The sequence below is a fragment of the Panulirus ornatus genome, chromosome 63 (assembly GCF_036320965.1).
Source record: "Panulirus ornatus isolate Po-2019 chromosome 63, ASM3632096v1, whole genome shotgun sequence".
NCBI classification, from domain to species: Eukaryota; Metazoa; Arthropoda; class Malacostraca; order Decapoda; family Palinuridae; genus Panulirus; species Panulirus ornatus.
In genome coordinates this window covers 29032631-29055735 of record NC_092286.1, presented here as the reverse complement: position 1 = coordinate 29055735, position 23105 = coordinate 29032631, and the positions used below count along the sequence as shown (strand labels likewise).

At 39.8% G+C, this 23105-nt stretch overlaps 1 protein-coding gene across 7 annotated transcripts in view; it reads right to left on the bottom strand.

The window, feature by feature from the left end:
- Positions 1-17007, bottom strand: part of LOC139745975 (enhancer of mRNA-decapping protein 4-like) — a 188591-nt gene extending 171584 nt beyond the window's left edge. For 6 of the 7 annotated variants that reach the window (XR_011712036.1, XM_071656721.1, XM_071656725.1 and 3 more), the window contains exons 1-6: positions 16867-16997; positions 12182-12259; positions 10556-10761; positions 8239-8434; positions 7847-7997; positions 6603-6788 (exon numbers count right to left, since the gene is read on the bottom strand). Coding sequence is in view for 6 of the 7 variants with exons in the window: in XM_071656721.1 (XP_071512822.1) it covers positions 6603-6788; positions 7847-7997; positions 8239-8434; positions 10556-10761; positions 12182-12258 (816 nt within the window). In the remaining variant the exon portion in view is untranslated. Of the gene's footprint in view, positions 1-6602; positions 6789-7846; positions 7998-8238; positions 8435-10555; positions 10762-12181; positions 12260-16866 lie in introns of all 7 variants that reach the window. The other variant, XM_071656723.1, reaches the window with a different exon arrangement.
- Between the last annotated feature and the right edge of the window lie 6098 nt (positions 17008-23105).

Genomic DNA, 23105 nt, shown 5'->3' with positions numbered 1-23105 from the left:
AAAAGGTGAGAACAATGGAAGTAAGGGGAGTCGGGGAGGAATGGGATGTATTTAGGGAATCAGTGATGGATTGCGCAAAAGATGCTTGTGGCATGAGAAGAGTGGGAGGTGGGCTGTTTAGAAAGGGTAGTGAGTGGTGGGATGAAGAAGTAAGAGTATTAGTGAAAGAGAAGAGAGAGGCATTTGGACGATTTTTGCAGGGAAAAAATGCAATTGAGTGGGAGAAGTACAAAAGAAAGAGACAGGAGGTCAAGAGAAAGGTGCAAGAGGTGAAAAAAAGGGCAAATGAGAGTTGGGGTGAGAGACTATCAGTAAATTTTAGGGAGAATAAAAAGATGTTCTGGAAGGAGGTAAATAGGGTGCGTAAGACAAGGGAGCAAATGGGAACTTCAGTGAAGGGCGTAAATGGGGAGGTGATAACAAGTAGCGGTGATGTGAGAAGGAGATGGAATGAGTATTTTGAAGGTTTGTTGAATGTGTCTGATGACAGAGTGGCAGATATAGGGTGTTTTGGTCGAGGTGGTGTGCAAAGTGAGAGGGTTAGGGAAAATGATTTGATAAACAGAGAAGAGGTAGTAAAAGCTTTGCGGAAGATGAAAGCCGGCAAGGCAGCAGGTTTGGATGGTATTGCAGTGGAATTTATTAAGAAAGGGGGTGACTGTATTGTTGACTGGTTGGTAAGGTTATTTAATGTATGTATGACTCATGGTGAGGTGCCTGAGGATTGGCGGAATGCGTGCATAGTGCCATTGTACAAAGGCAAAGGGGATAAGAGTGAGTGCTCAAATTACAGAGGTATAAGTTTGTTGAGTATTCCTGGTAAATTATATGGGAGGGTATTGATTGAGAGGGTGAAGGCATGTACAGAGCATCAGATTGGGGAAGAGCAGTGCGGTTTCAGAAGTGGTAGAGGATGTGTGGATCAGGTGTTTGCTTTGAAAAATGTATGTGAGAAATACTTAGAAAAGCAAATGGATTTGTATGTAGCATTTATGGATCTGGAGAAGGCATATGATAGAGTTGATAGAGATGCTCTGTGGAAGGTAGTAAGAATATATGGTGTGGGAGGCAAGTTGTTAGAAGCAGTGAAAAGTTTTTATCGAGGATGTAAGGCATGTGTACGTGTAGGAAGAGAGGAAAGTGATTGGTTCTCAGTGAATGTAGGTTTGCGGCAGGGGTGTGTGATGTCTCCATGGTTGTTTAATTTGTTTATGGATGGGGTTGTAAAGGAGGTAAATGCAAGAGTCCTGGAAAGAGGGGCAAGTATGAAGTCTGTTGGGGATGAGAGAGCTTGGGAAGTGAGTCAATTGTTGTTCGCTGATGATACAGCGCTGGTGGCTGATTCATGTGAGAAACTGCAGAAGCTGGTGACTGAGTTTGGTAAAGTGTGTGGAAGAAGAAAGTTGAGAGTAAATGTGAATAAGAGCAAGGTTATTAGGTACAGTAGGGGTGAGGGTCAAGTCAATTGGGAGGTGAGTTTGAATGGAGAAAAACTGGAGGAAGTGAAGTGTTTTAGATATCTGGGAGTGGATCTGTCAGCGGATGGAACCATGGAAGCGGAAGTGGATCATAGGGTGGGGGAGGGGGCGAAAATTTTGGGAGCCTTGAAAAATGTGTGGAAGTCGAGAACATTATCTCGGAAAGCAAAAATGGGTATGTTTGAGGGAATAGTGGTTCCAACAATGCTGTATGGTTGCGAGGCGTGGGCTATGGATAGAGATGTGCGCAGGAGGATGGATGTGCTGGAAATGAGATGTTTGAGGACAATGTGTGGTGTGAGGTGGTTTGATCGAGTAAGTAACGTAAGGGTAAGAGAGATGTGTGGAAATAAAAAGAGCGTGGTCAAGAGAGCAGAAGAGGGTGTTTTGAAATGGTTTGGGCACATGGAGAGAATGAGTGAGGAGAGATTGACCAAGAGGATATATGTGTCGGAGGTGGAGGGAACGAGGAGAAGAGGGAGACCAAATTGGAGGTGGAAAGATGGAGTGAAAAAGATTTTGTGTGATCGGGGCCTGAACATGCAGGAGGGTGAAAGGAGGGCAAGAAATAGAGTGAATTGGAGTCATGTGGTATACAGGGGTTGACGTGCTGTCAGTGGATTGAAGCAAGGCATGTGAAGCGTCTGGGGTAAACCATGGAAAGCTGTGTAGGTATGTATATTTGCGTGTCTGGACGTGTGTATGTACATGTGTATGGGGGGGGGGGGGTTGGGCCATTTCTTTCGTCTGTTTCCTTGCGCTACCTCGCAAACGCGGGAGACAGCGACAAAGTATATAAAAAAAAAAAAAAAAGTGTATAAGGTGATATGTATTGGTATATGTGTGTATATATAACTCATTGAAGCAGGGGGTAACGAAGCTGTTTCCTTTGAGGTGGGGTACCGACAGTAATGGATGAAGCCAAGCAAGTATAAATATGTACATGTGTATACATATGTATATGTGTGAGTGTGTATATGTTGATATGTATATACATGTATATGTGCGTGTATGGGTGTTTATGTATATATACGTGTATATAAGTGGATGGGCCATTCTTCGTCTGTTTCCTGGCATTACCTCGCTGATGCAGGAAACAGTGATAAAGTATAAAAAAAAAAAAAAATGAAAAATAATGTGCCTGTGTGTGTGTTTATATATATATATACACATATGTGTATATACAAGGAGGGGAGGGTTTCCAGCCCCCCACTCCCGTCCCCTTTAGTCACCTTCTACAACACGTGAGGAATGCGTTGGAAGTATTCTTTCTCCCCTGTCCCCATGGGAAACAGAAGAAGGAGTCATGCAAAGAGTGCTCATCCTCCTTGAAGGCTCAGATTGGGGTGTCTAAATATGTGTGGATGTAACCAAGATGAGAAAATACGAGAGATAGGTAGTATGTTTGAGGAAAGAAACCTGGATGTTTTGGATCTGAGTGAAACAAAGCTCAAGGGTAAAGGGGAAGAGTGGTTTGGGAATGTCTTGGGAGTAAAGTCAGGGGTTAGTGAGAGGACAAGAGCAAGGGAAGGAGTAGCACTACTCCTGAAACAGGAGTGGTGGGAGTATGTGATAGAGTGTAAGAAAGTAAACTCGAGATTGATATGAGTAAAACTAAAAGTGGATGGAAAGAGATGGGTGATTATCGGTGCATATGCACCTGGGAATGAGAAGAAAGATCATGAGAGGCAAGTATTTTGGGAGCAGCTGAGTGAGTGTGTTGGTAGTTTTGATGCACGAGACTGGGTTATAGTGATGGGTGATTTGAATGCACAGGTGAGTAATGTGGCAGTTGAGGGAATAATTGGTGTACATGGGGTGTTCAGCGTTGTAAATGGAAATGGTGAAGAGCTTGTAGATTTATGTGCTGAAAAAGGATTGGTGATTGGGAATACCTGGTTTAAAAAGAGAGATATACATAAGTATACGTAAGTAGGAGAGATGGCCAGAGAGCGTTACTGGATTACGTGTTAATTGATAGGCACGCGAAAGAGAGACTTTTGGATGTTAATGTGCTGAGAGGTGCAACTTGAGGGATGTCTGATCATTATCTTGGGTAGGCGAAGGTGAAGATTTGTAGAGGTTTTCAGAAAAAAAGAGAGAATGCTGGGCTGAAAAGAGTGGTGAGAGTAAGTGAGCTTGGGAAGGAGACTTGTGAGAAAGTACCAGGAGAGACTGAGTACAGAATGGAAAAAGGTGAGAACAAAGGAGGTAAGGAGAGTGGGGGAGGAATGGGATGTATTTAGGGAAGCAGTGATGGCTTGCGCAAACGATGCTTCTGGCATGAGAAGCGTGGGAGGTGGGCAGATTAGAAAGGGTAGTGAGTGGTGGGATGAAGAAGTAAGAGTATTAGTGAAAGAGAAGAGAAAGGCATTTGGACAATTTTTGCAGGGAAATAATGCAAATGAGTGGGAAATGTATAAAAGAAAGAGGCAGGAGGTCAAGAGAAAGGTGCAAGAGGTGAAAAAGAGGGTAAATGAGAGTTGGGGTGAGAGAGTATCATTAAATTTTAGGGAGAATAAAAAGATGTTTTGGAAGGAGGTAAATAAAAGGCGTAAGACAAGGGAATCAATGGGAACTTCAGTGAAGGGGGTTAATGGGGAGGTGATAACAAATAGTGGTGATGTGAGAAGATGGAGTGAGTATTTTGAAGGTTTGTTGAATGTGTCTGATGATAGAGTGGCAGATATAGGGTGTCTTGGTCGAGGTGGTGTGCAAAGTGAGAGGGTTAGAGAGAATGATTTGGTAAACAGAGAAGAGGTAATAAAAGCTTCGCAGAAGATGAAAGCCGGCAAGGCAGTAGGTTTGGATGGTATTGCAGTGGTATTTATTAAAAAAGGGGGTGACTGTATTGTTGACTGGTTGGTAAGGTTATTCAATGTATGTATGACTCATGGTAAGGTGCCTAAGGATTGGCAGAATGCTTGCATAGTGCCACTGTACAAAGGCAAAGGGGATAAAAGTGAGTGCTCAAATTACAGGGGCATAAGTTTGTTGAGTATTCCTAGGAAATTATATGGGATGGTATTGATTGAGAGGGTGAAGGCATGTACAGAGCATCAGATTGGGGAAGAGCAGTGTGGTTTCAGAGGTAGTAATAAATGTGTGGATCAGGTGTTTGCTTTGAAGAATGTATGTGAGAAATACTTAGAAAAGGAAATGGATTTGTATGTAGCATTTATGGATCTGGAGAATGCATATGATAGAGTTGATTGAGATGCTCTGTGGAAGGTATTAAGAATATATGGTGTGGGAGGCAAGTTGTTGGAAGCAGTGAAAAGTTTTTATTGAGGATGTACGTGTAGGAAGAGAGGAAAGTGATTGGTTCTCAGTGAATGTAGGTTTGCGGCAGGGGTGCATGATGTCTCCATGGTTTAATTTGTACATGGATGGGGTTGTTAAGGAGGTGAATGCAAGTTTTGGAAAGAGGGGCAAGTATGCAGTCTGTTGTGGATGAGACAGCTTGGGAAGTGAGTCAGTTGTTGTTCGCTGATGATACAGCGCTGGTGGCTGATTCATGTGAGAAACTGCAGAAGCTGGTGACTGGTTTTGGTAAAGTGTGTGAAAGGAGAAAGTTGAGAGTAAATGTGAAAAAGAGCAAGGTTATTAGGTACAGTAGGGTTGAGGGACAAGTCACCTGGGAGGTAAGTTTGAATGGAGAAAAACTGGAGGAAGTGAAGTGTTTTAGATATCTGGGAGTGGATTTGGCAGCGGATGGAACCATGGAAGCAGAAGTGAATCATAGGGTGGGGGAGGGGGCGAAAGTTCTGGGAGCCTTGAAGAATGTGTGGAAGTCGAGCATTATCTCGGAAAGCAAAAATGGGTATGTTAGAAGGAATAGTGGTTCCAACAATGTTATGTGGTTGTGAGGCATGGGATACGGATAGAGTTGTGCGCAGGAGGGTGGATGTGCTGGAAATGAGATTTATGAGGACAATATGTGGTGTGAGGTGGTTTGATCAAATAAGTAATAATAGGGTAAAAGAGATGTGTGGTAATAAAGTGTGGTTGAGAGAGCAGAAGAGGGTGTTTTGAAATGGTTTGGTCACATGGAGAGAATGAGTGAGGAAAGATTGACCAAGAGAATATATGTGTCAGAGGTGAAGGGAATGAGGAGAAGTGGGAGATCAAATTGGAGGTGGAAAGATGGAGTGAAAAATATTTTGAGTGATCGGGGCCTGAACATGCAGGAGGGTGAAAGGCGTGCAAGGAATCGAATGAATTGGAACAATGTGGTATACCGGGGTCGAAGTGCTGTCAATGGATTGAACCATGGCATGTGAAGCGTCTGGGGTAAACCATGGAAAGTTGTGTGGGGCCTGGATGTGGAAAGGGAGCTGTGGTTTCAGTGCATTATTACATGACAGCTAGAGACTGAGTGTGAACGAATGTGGCTTTGTTGTCTTTTCCTAGTGCTACCTCGCACACATGCGGGGGGAGGGGGTTGTTACTTCATGTGTGGTGGGGTGGTGATGGGAATGAATAAAGACAGACTATGAATTATGTACATGTGTATATATGTATATGTCTGTGTGTGTATATATATGTATACGTTGAGATGTATAGGTATGAATATGTGCGTGTGTGGATGTGTATGTATACACATGTGTATGTGGGTGGGTTGGGCCATTCTTTCATCTGTTTCCTTGCGCTACATCGCTAGCGCGGGAGACAGCGACAAAGCAAAGTAAATGTGTATATATTTATCCCTGGGGATAGGGGAGAAAGAATACTTCCCACATATTCCCTGCGTGTCATAGAAGGCGACTAAAAGGGAAGAGAGCGGGGGCTGGAAATCTCCCCCCCTCTCATTTTTTTTTAATTTTCCAAAGGAAGGAACAGAGAAGGGGGCCAGGTGAGGATGTTTCCTCAGAGGCCCAGTCCTCTGTTCTTAACGCTACCTTGCTGATGCGGGAAATGGCGAATAGTATGAAAAAGAAAGATGTGTATATATGAGTGGATGTGTCATTCATCATCTGTTTCCTGGCGCTATCTTGCTGATGCAGGAAACAGCGATCCAGTATAATTTTTAAAAAATCAGAAAATTAAGTTGTGTCTATTAAATAACTACATTTATGAAAGATATAATTGTAAATAATGTAGAAATACCAAAACAAAACACACCTGGAAAAATTTGACATAGCCATCCAGGGCAGCTGTGGCTAAGGCAGTACCATCTGGACTAAAAGCAGCATCAGTTATGGGTGAAGAATGTTGTTCCATCTGCTGGTAACCTATAGTTATCTGGTCTCGACGGAGCTGCCCACCACCATATTCTCGCAATACAACATTCACATTCCATATTTCAGCCTGAAATAATAACACAGGGCTGTTACACTATTCACGATGAATCACAAAATCATCAGTAAAAACTGCATTACTCCATAAACATTAATTGCCTCTTTTCTGAAGAATGATTGTTCAAGTGTCTTTGCAAAGAGCAGCAGTATAGCGAGTAAATCATTCTGCATATGTTTCATTTGTGGATTTCACAAAACTGTCAAGATACCCTTTTAGCTGCACATAGTCCCTAACTATCTTTCCTTTCACTCACTTCTTATCAACTTTCTTGTAGAAACTGATTTACAGTCATCCTTAGAAATACCAAATGTCTTTCCATCTACGGGAAAAGCTATAATAATCATCCAGCATCTTCTAACTCAGTGCCACACATAAGAATATGCTGATTACACAAGGCTTTCCCCCTCGATATTACTATGGAAAAGCTTAAAAACAGCAAGCCAACGTTCAGAACATTTATAATAATTAAAAAGATCATTTCATAATGTATATTTTTAAGCCTTTTAATTTAGCTCCCTTCAGAACATTTCAGTTTGATTCATTATGAGTATGATGTCTACCTGTTCTAATCTTAAAATTAGGTTCTGCTATACTACTAAGCAAAACCTTTTTCACTGATTCACAAAACAAATGTTCTTTTTGAGCCTTAACATTACAGACAGTTGTCCAGATGTATCATGAGTAGGGGACCAGAGCTTTTGGTATCCTCAGCTCACTGTCAAGTTGAGGCAGGTTTAAGCCATTATTCCTACAAGATTCAAAATTCAAGTATCAATGGAAGACAGCTTATAGATTTTAAGGACAAGGAACAAGTTTGACGGGTACAACAGCATTGTTTTTTTTAAAGTGATGACTCTGAGAATGTGATAAGGATTAATAAATACATCTTCAGTGCAAAGCTGCCTAAGGAAGGACAATCATAAATAAGATGCAGGTTATACCAGTCATGTTCTTACCATTTTGCACTTCATCCTAAGCTGTGATTTCTTCAAAAACTGCAACTAACTAACTTTCTTCCTTTCCGTATGTAATCCTATCCAAACACCATTAAATCATAGTTAACTTACACATGGGCCATGAGTGAGCACCAAGAGGTATGCAGGATCATCTCCATCATCATTATTACCCTGCTCATCAGGGATGTACGGGCACCATATGACCCGGTGGTTATCACTTGTCTTGTCTGTTCCACTGTTTACTTCTAACAACATTTCTGTACTGAAAAGAAATGTAACACATATGAAGATTAACATGGTGCTTTATACATACACAAGAAAGTATAATTTACTTAATATCAAAGAATTATATAATACTCATTAACTCCAAAGCTGATTTTTCTAATTACTATATAACAAAATATTTCATACAAAAATAAATTTACATCACTAAATAAAAATAAGAATCCTGACAATAATCCAAAAATTAATAAACTAAATTACGAGACAAATCATCTACTCACTTTAATGCTCCTGCTGTAGAGTCAGTAACTTCACAGACATACAAAGTTCCAAACTGATCGGTGAATGCTAGGATAATTCTATTGCTAATGTGAGCAAAGGCCAAGTCTTGCAACATTCCTCTAATGTTCTTAACAAGTCCTCTGTCTCCAGACTTTGTGTGGATTATTCGGACCATTCCACTGGATTTTTGGAGGGCTGAAAGGTTGGCATTTTTACTTGTAAGATCTTGCTTTTCAGACCAGATATCTGAATGTAAAACAGTTGGCATTTTAAATCATAAGTTATTTTCAAGGCAGATATCTGAATGTAAAAGAGCTGAAAACAGTTACCATCTTTACTTACAAGATTTTTTCAAGGCATATATCGGAATGTACAACATCAACCTTCATTATTACTTACAAGATTTTTTCAAGGCATATATCGGAATGTATAACAATCTTCATTATCTCTATCACAACCATAAACTCCAACAACACACTAATTACTGTACTACTGTGTGACCATTGGCAAACCAAAAGTAGGCGGTTTTTGTGTTTCTTCCCTTCACCACTGAGCTTTGAAACTCTATACCTCCTCATGTCACTTCTAACAGATAAGACCAAGCCCTTTCCAAAGAGCAGAATTTTCCACATATTCCTCAATTCTTAAAATATTTTCCTTTGTTTTATCACTTCTCCCTCTCAATGACCCTTTTCCTACCTCAGTTAAGGCCTGGCCTTGATGTGCAATTTAGCTCGTGTCTTCAGCTTCCCATATAAAGCAAAAATAAGCAGTCTGGAGCCACTCTAATTATTTTCTATGCCCCCCCTATTTGCTTTTACAATTCTGATCCCTTTCACCCTCCCCTTCATCATCTATCCATGAACCCTAAGTTCACCATTCAATCATTTGATAGTGAAAAGTGTATGAACTGGAGACCATAGCTTACCACAGCAGTTTTTTCATATTTCAAGAGCTACTTTTTATGTATGAGAAAGTATCCTTAGTGGTAGTACAGAAAAATTACAAAAAAAAAAAAAAAAATGTGAACGGGTCACACCTGCTGGGTTGGAGAGTGACAGTGACAGTCATACACAAGAAAGCAACAGGTCATCAAGAGGAAAGGGACAAGAGCTTCCTAAAAAGAGGGCAAATGATATATAGATTGAAAGTATCGATAAACTTCTGGAAGAATTAAAAAAAAAAGGTTTTGTAAAGAGGACGAATGAGGGTGACAATGTGGGAAACAATTTGAGTGGTATAAAAAATGAGTGAGAGCAATTTGAAAGATTCCTTAATGTGTCTGATGGCAAGGAGGTGGATGTAGCATGTTTGGGATGTATTGGAATGTGGAGAAATTCTTAAAAAAATAGTAATTTCATGCCTGATTGCCATTTCCCATGTCAGAGTGAAAATGCCAGGAACAGATGAAGAAGGCCACATTCACTCACATCACTCCCAAGCTGTCATGAGTAATGCACAAAAACCACAGTTCCCTATCCACAACCAGGTCCCGTAAACCTTTCCATGGCTTATCCCAGCCACTTTACATGCCCTGGTTCAGTCCAGTGATAGCACATCAAACTATGTATACCACATCATTCCAATTCCCACTATACCATGCACACCCTTCACACTCCTGCATGTTCAGGTCCCAATCACTCAAAACCTTCTTCATTCCATCCTTCCATCTCCAATTTGGTTTATCCTTTCTCCTTGTTCCCTCCACTTCTGACACATATAACATATTTGTCAATCTCTCCTCACTCACTCTCTCCATACATCTAAACCATTTCAGCACATCTTCTTTGGCACCCTCAATCACATTCGATCAATTACCACAACTCTCTCTTACCCTTTTATTACTTCCTTGATCAAAACAGCTCATGCCACATATCATTCTCAAACACTTTATTCTGAACACCCACACTCATCCATGCATCATCACCTATAGTCCATGACTCGCAACCATATAACATTGTTGGAGCTATTATACCTCCAAATATACCCATTTGTGCCTTCCTAGACAATAACCTCTCTTTCTACCCATTCTTCAGCACTCCCAAAACCTTTGCTCCCTTTCACCCTATGATTCACCTCCACTACCATGATTCTATTCACAACCTGGCTCAGTGGCCTGTTAAGGGTGAAGCACTAAAGACTAAGAAACGGCACAAAAGTTAACAAATTATGGAGACTCTTTTGCTGTAGCCACCTCCTTGAGGGAGTTCAAAGAAGGAATGGGCGTCAAAGATATCAACAGATAGATACATAGACAGGTTGATAAACATACAGATTTACAAAACAACATTTCAAGGCAAATCAATTTAGAAATACCTTTGATAGCATAAGCAATGCAGTCTCCAGTGCGGTGCTGAGCCACCAGGCTGCCAGAAAGATACTGATGGTCCCATGGGTAATTGGTAATGCTACGAGTAGTGATTGCTGATGATCCAGAAGTATGATTCATCATTCCAACCTCAACCTTCACATCTGAGCTGAATACTGCACGGCTACACTGTTCTTCATTGCCTCGAAATGAGCTAAGGAAAAATAGAATCATATCAAATAAAGAATGAACATATAAGTATGGTACAAGTAATCTACCATATGAGATGAGCAATAATAACAAACTAGTACACAGAGAATCTGGGGAAAGCTGTACTGTGAAAGACTATCCTGGGAATATTTTACAGTGAAACAAGTTTAGGATACAGTTATAAGCTTAACAGTATAAATCTAAAGTTATACTGTGACAGATACTAGATATCTTTATGGTATACATACATATAAAAAGAAATCATACTATACTCTGGCTTACATTACAATTCATAAATTTCCAAAGCAATTGTCTCATATTAACTAAATGGCTTTTATGACACCTTTCACGTCATTTCACATTATCTGAAGCAGTCAAATCCGTGATCTATAAGTACATGGTTGTCAAAGAAAAAAATAATAATAAATAAATAAAAAAAACACCTTCTAAAAACTAAAAACTCCTAATATGTGTAGTCAAGCAAATTAAAGATGAATGCCAATTTGGATCGTGTGTTTCCTGACTTGCCTTCTTTGGCATTGACAAAGCATACACCATTGTTCTCCCTACATCAAACCATAGTAGTAAAGCTCCTTGGTCATTAAAAGTGCACATTTCTGAGACTTACACTCCCTGGAAGCAATTTTGGTTTAAATACATATGACATGGGTAAACATATGTGTAAATAGTAACTTAAATAGTGACGAGTGTCATCAAGTGAACTTACATTCCAAGGATAATCCTCTGCTGTACCTCCGCTCCTCCATCACCACCAGGTGAATTAAGCATCAAGTTACTTTTACATGATATCAGGGCCAAGTTGCTTTTACATGATATCAGGGCAATAAAGTTATGTTTGCTCATTTGTTTATATATATCCTTTACTTTATTTGTATATCTTTCATGAATGACTTTTGAGTCACCACTAAATTCACTCATGGAGCTCATCCAACCCCGCTAATCCTCAATCCTCTACCGCTGAGTGATCTGCCCATTAACTTTAGTGCTACGCAGTGGCATACAACTCAATCTCCAGTAAATAATGGGGATGATGGTGAGCTGGGTGGACCGTGGACCAATCCTACATTGAGGATTAGAATTTGTGCCAGCTCGACCCCAGTGGCTAAAGTGTTATTCTAAACTTAGTTTGGGAGGTTCTTCTTCCAATGCTTACAGACCTCTTTCTAGAGGTGAGAAATTTCATACCCTGAAATAAGCACTCTAATCTACAATATGTATCTCAGAGATGTACATGTCTATTTACTTATTAGTAATTGGATATAGCTTGACACTTTTTTAAGAAAAACAAAGCTTCCTAGAAGTACTGAGTATGAATGAAAATTTGACAGCTAATAGTTATTGAAGACAATCCTTGTGAAAGTGCCAAAGGTAAATGTGATGACGACAAGAAAGAAAATGCTTACATAGTCTGTCCCTGTTCACTGGTCTTCATATGTGCCTGGAGCATGGTTGCACTATCTTTGTAGCCTGTTGCCTCCATTCTGTTGGTAAGAATATATCTAAATACTAAACAATAAATGAAAATGTTACTTCTTTCTCTTTTTCTTTCGTACTATTCGCCATTTCCCGCATTAGCGAGGTAGCGTTATCAACAGAGGACTGGGCCTTAGAGGGAATATCCTCACCTGGCCCCCTTCTCTGTTCCTTCTTTTGGAAAATTAAAAAAAAAAAAAATGAGAGGGGAGGATTTCCAGCCACCCGCTCCCTCCCCTTTTAGTCGCCTTCTACGACACGCAGGGAATACGTGGGAAGTATTCTTTCTCCCCTATCCCCAGGGATAAGACAATGTTACTTATATATATACTAATGCCTTTAATCATACCACAGATATAAGGACAAATAAGTATACAGTACAAAAAAAATAATAATAAAATCTCCCAAAGTATATCAGTAGTAGTTAAACCAAGTATTCAATTTCACACAATATGACATCTTAAAGCAATATACAAATAAAAAAGAAAAATCTGTCAGATATTACAAGATATTAAAACAATGATGTAATGCTTTAAAATACTTATATCTCTCTTGTGCAATGTACAGTACAGTACTCCAAAAACACTGGAATTTGATGTATTACTGGGGGACGTCACAAACAAAAAAATTTCTTATCAAAACTGGCAGCAATTATGGAGAAGACCTGACGATTTCAACCACAAAACTGGTTGCCAGCCGACCATGTTTAATCAAATATAAAATTCTCCCTTGCATCAAGGTATTATGATACCTAAAAGGGGTATATCACTTGACAAAAATTTCTGCATCCACTTCTACACTGCAAACACAGGAAATGTGCCCCAAAGCAATAAACTACTGAAATATCACATAGCTGTCACCCAGATATTTTGAATCAGATGGAAAGGTCCTCTAGATAAGAACTAGCAACGGTACCATAGAGCCATAAATAAATGAAATCCTATTCCATGGAGACCTCACCTTCCTGAATGTCCAAAACTCGACATCCTCACTTCCCTCTCAATTTGTTTTTCCATCTCCTAGGTCTCATCCTCCCACTTCCCCCTCCACTTCTCACAAATATATCTTCAAAGCAAGTCTTTCTTCATTAATTCTCATCACAAGTCTGACTCATTATAGCGTATCCTTGTCAGCTCTCTCAATCATAATACACTCAATACCACACCACTCTACTTCTATGTCAATCCAAACACAATCAACCCACCTCACACCACATACTATCCTTTGGCATTTCATTTCCAACATCTCTATTCTCTTCCATTCTTTTGCATTCTGGGCCCAAAACTAACAACCATAACTGTCAGGACTGTTATACCTTCAAACATATTTACTTTATCCTCAATATATACTGACCTCTTCCATACATTCCTCAGTGCCTCCACTCCCACCCAATGATTCACTTTAGCCAAAGTAATTCCATTTCCAGCCATGTTCATGCCCAAGTATGTAATGGACTCCACTTCCCGAGGTCTGCCCCACTCAGAATTATTTTCAAACTGTCCTGTCTCAGCTCCCTGCTGCACCTCATTACTTTATTTCTGTCCAAAATCATTCTTGGCTCTATCATTTCACATATTCTCTCTAACTCTGTCACAAGTTTCTGGATTATCCAACTGAGCCATGTCATCAGCAAACTGCAACTGACACACCTACCATGACCTCTACTCCCAGAATATGGTTGACCTCCCCCTTGCTCTAAGACCCTTACATTCACCTTCTTCACCGTCCCGTATAAATAAACAGATGACAACCACAGTGACATCATATATCCTTGACATAAACTCATCTTCACTTAAAACAAATCACCTTCAAAACTCCTTATACGCAAGCGTAGCTTACTGTCCTCGTAAAAATTCGTCATTACACTTAATAGCTTTCCACACACCCCATACAGTAAACCCTCGATTTAACAGACCCCATACTAACGGATTTTGGATTTATCAGACCAGGCAAATAATAACACATTAATCAATCATTAATGAAATTTTGAAAAATTAAAAAATCTCAAATGCTGCACCATGCACATTTCATATCGCACTTGTTTTTGGTACTATGGGGTGCAATTGCTTTGTTTCGGTCTCAGTCTGCCTCAAGCTACAACGCAGACTTGGTGTACACAAAGAATTGGGACTTTATTTATCAAATAATTTCGCAACCCTCACAATTCAAAATGGAATCAAGTGATACGAGAAGTTAAAAAGTGTGTGAACTGTATATTGTATTGAAAAATTGCCCATAGATTACATTCTTGATTTAACACTTTCAGCATTAATGAAAAACCCCTTCCCCTGATAAGTCCGTTAAATTGAGGGTTTACTGTACACTCGTATCACCTTCCATTAGACTTCTCTCAACCCTAGCATACAAATCATCCAGACCAAATATTACCACATAAAATTCTCTCTTTCTCCATGTATTATCCATACCAATTCTTCAAAGTCAGTGTCCATAAAACCACTCTTCGCACAATATAAAGACAGATCATCGTCAAATAATTCAGGATCATCTGCCAAGTCCTTTGTTTGTAGCAAAAAGCCACTTACTTTCTACCTAGAAAACTCATGAAAATGTGCTCTCAATTGGCATGCTTGGAGGCTGACTGACTATGGGGGGGGGAGAACTTATCGCACACTGCCACCTCACACACCACCTAGGTTTGGAGGATGGCCATGAACTTGAGGTACAAAACTAAGTGCATAAAGATCCATCTAGAGACATATTTCTGCATGTGCAAATATCCATCTGGAGACATTAATATATCAACTAATTCCATATTTTCCCCGACACAAATGACCATCATTCCTTTTTTTTATTATCATACTTGATCATCATTTCCCAAGTCAACAAGGTAGTGCACCATGCCACCTAACAGGAAACAGCATCACCACCCTCTGCTCCAAATCATACTTTGCAACAGTCATTGTATTCTCAAAACACAATGCCAATATTACAGAATAAAATTACCATCGAAAGCTATTCACATTGTGAGGGTAATCCAACTTTTACTGAAATACAGTATGAAATCAAAAGAGCCTATGCAAAACCATCTATTTATCCCTAACTGCCTAGATTGCCCTTAAATTTCAATGTTGTAGTCGAACATACCAGTGCGATAATCATCTCCAATATGAGGAAACATTTATAAGTATGACTGTGAAATCTTTTGTTTTTTTCGCATCTGTAATGCACATATATTTTTCAAATTATATCAAAAATAAGGTAAATCTAGGCCACTATGGAAAGTTGAGTGCAGATTTTACGGGTCCTGCTGATTCCTAGAACCTATTTCACTGACTTCTCCTTCATCCCCACATTTTTCTGGCCTCCGAAACACCAAATACAGCTTACATACAGGAATACAGAAAAATAAAACTGAAGTGCAAAAGCTGGGTAATGCACTTGTAAAAGTATGGTAAACACAGTCTTCTGTCTGAAATGACATTCAAAATAGCAACATTTTACTTTTCTATGTGAAATTCATTTTGAGAATTTTACCGTATGTATATATTGAACGCTAGTTATGAAAACCCTTTCGACAGTTTGGCAGCAATTACTGATTAAATGTCACCTCACGTCAGCTAGTAGTCAATATATAGCAGAAAATACATGGCACCACTACTTTCATCTACTGTTAAATATTGCATCACACTGTAACCCTGATGAATTTCAATAAAATAAAAAGTATAGCAGCATTACATCACCAGAATGAAGACTGGGTAAGAAAATCACAAAAATACATACAGAAAAGTAGTAAATTCCCAATATAAACACAAATCTTATAGGTCAACTGTCCTTTCTTTAGTACTGCAGTTGTATTTCGTCAACGTTGCTACAATCCACTTGCATTTTAGCATATTTCGCAGTTAAAGCTGCAATTTTCTGCGATTCACAGCTCTACCAACTACAAAAACATTAGTGAAGAATGTGAAATATATAACTCCAAATCATGCAGGTGAATTTTTCACTCGATCAATAAACAAAAATGATGTCTTATCGATACGCGTTTCGTCCAAATCCATGTTACGTATTGTGGTGCCACTATCATGAAATTCTGAATCTCAAATTGTCGTAGTTAAAACTTGCCAACCTGACTTAAATCACAAGTCAGAGTATAAAGTTACCCAGCTCAACTTTCAGTCCAAACTCTTTCCAAAACGACACTTTGGCCTTTCACCTGTGTGCTGGACGGCAGAGCCTTAAGAACCAACTCCTTTTCGCCTTAATCACTTTCTTTGCAATGACCAATCATTTGATGGACTCAGTGAGACGTCATGGCCCTAAGAACCAACTCCTTTTCACCTTAATCACTTTATTTGCCATGACCAATCATTTGATGGACTCTGTAAGACGTCATGCACACCCCAATCCACCTCACCGTCTTCAAAGGAACGTGACTCACGCTACCCTTTTTTAAGGCACCAAACACCCTCAAAAAACATGAGCCCCACGACCTCCAACAGCCTACGAGTATTGCATGATGTAATAATGAGGTTGACATACCACCTCCTCCACCACAACCTGTTTACCAAGTGAGGTCCTCCTTTGAACACCCCATTACTCCTCCATACCTACCACCTCCTCCTCATGGGGGAGGGGCACACCACCCTGGCCTTACTTGCACTGAGTCTGGGGTGAGGCCTAAAAAGACCACAGGAAACACGACTTAAAGTGACTTTTTTTTTTCAAACGACGAAGGAGGAGGAACTGCTTGCCTGCTGACCGACCTGCTGGGACGTTGCCGGTCAAAACACTGGTGCACTTGGGCCCCTCAAGGGGTCACTATTCTAATTATTTCATCTCATTATCTAATTATTCCTTTTTTAAACAGGTCTATACCCGATTTATGAGGTTGATGAAGACCGGGGGAAAGTATTAATAGTTTCTGATGTGGGAATGGGGGGAAATAAAGGGGTATATTAAGGTTAATGAAGAAAAGTAGCCCGTTTGGAAAGTTATTTTGGTCATGTATTTTCAGTGAATGCCAGTAATTCACTTTCTAATATTTCCAAGGTCTATATTCGGTGATTACTTTGATAAGATAAAAAAGAGAGAGAGAGAGTGCTTCATGAAGGCACGAGAAGATGACATGTACAGTCAAAAACACAGATAAGAATAATAATTCATTATTGCTTAGAAGAACAAAAGAGTGAAACTTGAAAGCTAATGCATTCAATCAACATTCTGAATCCAAAATTATGAGGATCAAATAATTGGGAAAATATCTATTGAGAGAGAGAGAGAGAGAGAGAGAGAGAGAGAGAGAGAGAGAGAGAGAGAGAGAGAGAGAGAGAGAGAGAGAGAGAGAGAATGGTGTCCTTGTTCCCTATATCCCCCAAAGGAGGAAAAATCATTATCAGACTGGAGATGGGGGTGGGCCCATGACACTGTATGGCACCGGGGGATGAGCAGTGATGGGCGAGGATTGCTCACAGGGGGGGAAACTGACGAAGTGATAGGCTGTGGCCCACTTGGGAACAGTGACCAGGCAAGAGGAAATGGTGGGTCACGGTGATGGGTCCTCTACAAGGCACGAGGAAATGGTGGGTCACGGTGATGGGTCTTCTACAAGGCACGAGGAAATGGTGGGTCACGGTGATGGATCTTCTACAAGGCACTAATAAATGGTGGGTCACGGTGATGGGTCTTCTACAAGGCACGAGGAAATGGTGGGTCACGTTGATGGATCTTCTACAAGGCACGGGGAAATGGTGGGTCACGGTGATGGGTCTTCTACAAGGCACGAGGAAATGGTGGGTCACGGTGATGGGTCTTCTACAAGGCACGAGGAAATGGTGGGTCACGGTGATGGGTCTTCTACAAGGCACAAGGAAATGGTGGGTCACGGTGATGGGTCTTCTACAAGGCACGAGGAAATGGTGGGTCACGGTCATGGGTCTTCTACAAGGCACGAGGAAATGGTGGGTCACGGTGATGGGTCTTCTACAAGGCACGAGGAAATGGTGGGTCACGGTGATGGGTCTTCTACAAGGCACGAGGAAATGGTGGGTCACGGTGATGGGTCTTCTACAAGGCAAAAGGAAATGGTGGGTCACGGTGATGGGTCTTCTACAAGGCACGAGGAAATGGTGGGTCACGGTCATGGGTCTTCTACAAGGCACGAGGAAATGGTGGGTCACGGAGATGGGTCTTCTACACGTACAGGCTGAGAACAAATTCACCAAAAAAAAGGCGTACAGAAAGGGGTGGGGGAATAGTGCAACATAATGATATCAAGTGAAAAAAAGAAAAAAAGAAAAAAGGAAAAGACTTGCTGAAGACGATGATCATACATGAAAACATGAAACACTTCCTCAGTGGGATGATCATACATCAAAACATGAAACACTTCCTCAGTGGGATGATCATACATGAAAACATGAAACACTTCCTCAGTGGGATCATCATACATCAAAACATGAAACACTTCCTCAGTGGGATGACCATACATCAAAACATCAAAACATGAAACACTTCCTCAGTGGGATCATAATACATCAAGACATGAAACACTTCCTCAGTGGGATCATCATACATCAAAACATAAAAACATGAAACACTTCCTCAGTGGGATCATCATACATCAAGACATGAAACACTTCCTCAGTGGGATCATCATACATCAAAACATGAAACCCTTCCTCAGTGGGATGATCATACATCAAGACATGAAAACATGAGACACTTCCTCAATGATCAGTGGGATATCAATAAACATGAAACATGAGACATCAGTGAATGATCAACATCAAACAAACACTTCAGTGGGATCATCAAAACATGAAACAAGTGGGATCCATACATGAAAACATGAAACACTTCCTCTCATACAGAAACATCCTCATGGGATGATCATACATCAAAACATGAACAAGTGGAACATTAACAACACATGAAAAATGAAACACTTCCATACATCAAAACATGTCTTCCCAGTGGGATAAATACATAAAACATGAAACACTTCCTCAGTGGATGACTACACAAACATGAAAACTTCCTCATGGGATGATCATACTCAAACATGAAACACTCCTAGTGGGATCAATCAAAACATAAACATGAATACATGAAACATTCCTCAGTGGGATATCTAATCAAGTGAAAACATGATTCATCCATGACATCAAAACATGAAACACTTCCTCAGTGGGATGATCATACATCAAAACATGAAACACTTCCTCAGTGGATGATCCTCAACAAAACTGAACACTTCTCAGTGGATGATCAACATAAAACATGAAACACTTCCTCAGTGGATGATCATACATAAAACATGAAACACTTCCTCAGTGGATGATATACATAAAATGAAACACTTCCTCAGGGGATGATCATACATCAAACATGAAACACTTCCTCATGGAGAATACAAGAAGAAAAATTCTCCTGGTTCCATATCCCAAAGAGAAAACTTCCATTGATCAACAAATGACGATCTCGTGGGATGACATACTGCACAACTGACATTTCAGGGAGATGTCACATGAAACAGAAAACTTCCTCATGGGATACATACAGGAAAAGAAAGTTCACGTGATGGGTTCTACACACAGGAAATTTCAGGGATGTCTCTCAAACAGAAATTCTCAGGGATGATCTCACAAACATATAAATGTTCAGTGATGTCTTCACAAACGAGAAATTGTCAGTGATGATTCTCTAAACAGAAAATGGGTCCTATGGGTTCTACACAAAAATGTTCACGGTGATGTCTCTCAAGAACATGAAAATTGTCAGTGAGGGTTCTACAGCACAAGAAATGGTGTCACGTGGGTTTACAACACAAAATTGAGTCCTCATGGTCTTCTCAAGCAGAAAATGGTCAGTGGGGTCTCTCAAACAGAAAATTGTCAGGGATGTCTCTCAAACAGAAATTCTCAGGGATGTCTTTACAAGCAAACAGAAATTGGTCAGTGGGGTCTCTAAAACAAAAATTGTCAGGATGGTCTTCTACAAGCAGAAAATTGTGGGATGGTCTTACACATACAGCTGGAATCACCAAAAAAAACATCTCAGAGGGTGGATGTGCAACATAAACATGAAAATCCAGTGAGATGAATAATCAAAAAGAAAACAGAAACACTTCCTCATGGGATGATCATACAAACATGAACCTCGTGAGATCATAATCAACAACACTCCTCAGTGGAGTCAACATAACATGAAACTTCCTCAGGGATCAACAAATGAAACTTCCTCGTGGATTACATCAAAAAACATTCTCAGGATATAACTAAACATAAACTTCTCATGGAACATACTCAAAATGAACATCCTCAGTGAACAACTCAACATGAACTCCTCAGGCATATCAAAACATGAATCTCAGTGGAATTAATCAACAAACATGAGACCTCTCATGATCATACATCAACTGAACACTCTCATGGTATCATACTAACATGAACACTTCTCAGGCATCATACACAAACATAAAACATCAGTGGAGTCAACATCAAGATGAAATGAACATTCTCATGAGATCATACACAAACGAACATCTCGGGATACATACATCAACATGAAACACTCCTCAGTGGATGATCAACTCAGATAAAACATGAAACATCCTCAGTGGGATGATCATACATCAAAACATGAAACACTTCCTCAGTGGATGATCATACATCAAAACATGAAACACTCCTCAGTGGGATGATCATACATCAAAACATGAAACATTCCTCAATGGGATGATCATACATCAAACATGAAACATTTCTCAGTGGGATGGATCATACATCAATCATGAAAAACACTTCCTCAGTGGGATGATCATACATCAAAACATGAAACAATTTCCTCAGGTGGGATGATCATACATCAAAACATGAAACACTTCCTCAGTGGATGATCATACATCAAAACATGAAAACAATCTATAATGGCGATAATCATACCATGGAAAACATGAATCACGCTTCCTAAGTGGCGCATTGGATCATACATCAAAACATGAAAACTTCCTCAAGTGGTATGATAATACATCAAAAACAGAAACACTTCCTCAGTGGGATGATCATACATCAAAATCATGAAACACTTCCTCAGTGGGATGATCATACATCAAAACATGAAAACACTTCCTCAGTGGTATGACTCTACATCAACATGAAACACTTCCTCAGTGGGATAATCATACATCAAACATTGAAAACACTTCCTCTGTGGGATGATCATACATCAAAACATGAAAACATTAAACACTTCCTCAGTGGGATGATCATACATCAAAACATGAAACACTTCCTCAGTGGGATGATCATACATCAAAACATGAAAACATGAAACACTTCTCCAGTGGGATGACCATACATCAAAACATGAAACACTTCCTCAGTGGGATGATCATACATCAAAACATGCAACACTTCCTCAGTGGGATGATCAAACATCAAAACATGAAAACATGAAACACTTCCTCAGTGGGATGATCATACATCAAAACATGAAAACATTAAACACTTCCTCAGTGGGATGATCATACATCAAAACATGAAAACATGAAACACTTCCTCAGTGGGATGATCATACATCAAATCATGAAAACATGAAGCACTTCCTCAGTGGGATTATCATACATTAAAACATGAAAACATGAAACACTTCCTCAGTGGGATGATCATACATCAAAACATGAAACACTTCCCCAGTGGGATGATCATACATCAAAACATGAAACACTTCCTCAGTGGGATGATCATACATCAAAACATCAAAACCTGAAACACTTCCTCAGTGGGATGATCATATATCAAAACATGAAACACTTCCTCAGTGGGATGATCATACATCAAAACGTGAAAACATGAAACACTTCCTCAGTGGGATGATCATACATCAAAACATGAAACACTCCCTCAGTGGGATGATCATACATCAAAACATGAAAACATGAAACATTTCCTCAGTGGGATGATCATACATCAAAACATGAAAACATGAAACACTTCCTCAGTGGGATGGGGATGATCATACATCAAAACATGAAAACAAGAAACACTTCCCCAGTGGGATGATCCTACATCAAATCATGAAAACATGAAACACTTCCCCAGTGGGATGATCATACATCAAAACATGAAAACATGAAACACTTCCTCAGTATGATGATCATACATCAAAACATGAAAACATGAAACACTTCCCCAGTGGGATGATCATACATCAAAACATGAAACACTTCCTCAGTGGGATGATCATACATCAAAACGTGAAAACATGAAACACTTCTCCATTGGGATGATCATACATCAAAACATGAAACACTTCCTCAGTGGGATGATCGTACATCAAAACATGAAACACTTCCTCAGTGGGATGATCATACATCAAAACATGAAAACGTGACACTTCCTCAGTGGGACGATCATACATCAAAACATGAAAACATGAAACACTTCCTCAGTGGGATGATCATACATCAAAACATGAAAACATGAAACACTTCCTCAGTGGGATGATCATACATCAAAACATGAAAACATGAAACACTTCCTCAGTGGGATGATCATACATCAAAACATGAAACACTTCCTCAGTGGGATGATCATACATCAAAACATGAAACACTTCCTCAGTGGGATGATCATACATCAAAACATAAACATGAAACACTTCTCCATTGGGATGATCATACATCAAAACATGAAACACTTCCTCAGTGGGATGATCATACATCAAAACATGAAACACTTCCTCAGTGGGATGATCATACATCAAAACATGAAAACGTGAAACACTTCCTCAGTGGGACGATCATACATAAAAACATGAAAACATTATACACTTCCTCAGTGGGATGATCATACATCAAAACATGAAAACATGAAACACTTCCTCAGTGGGATG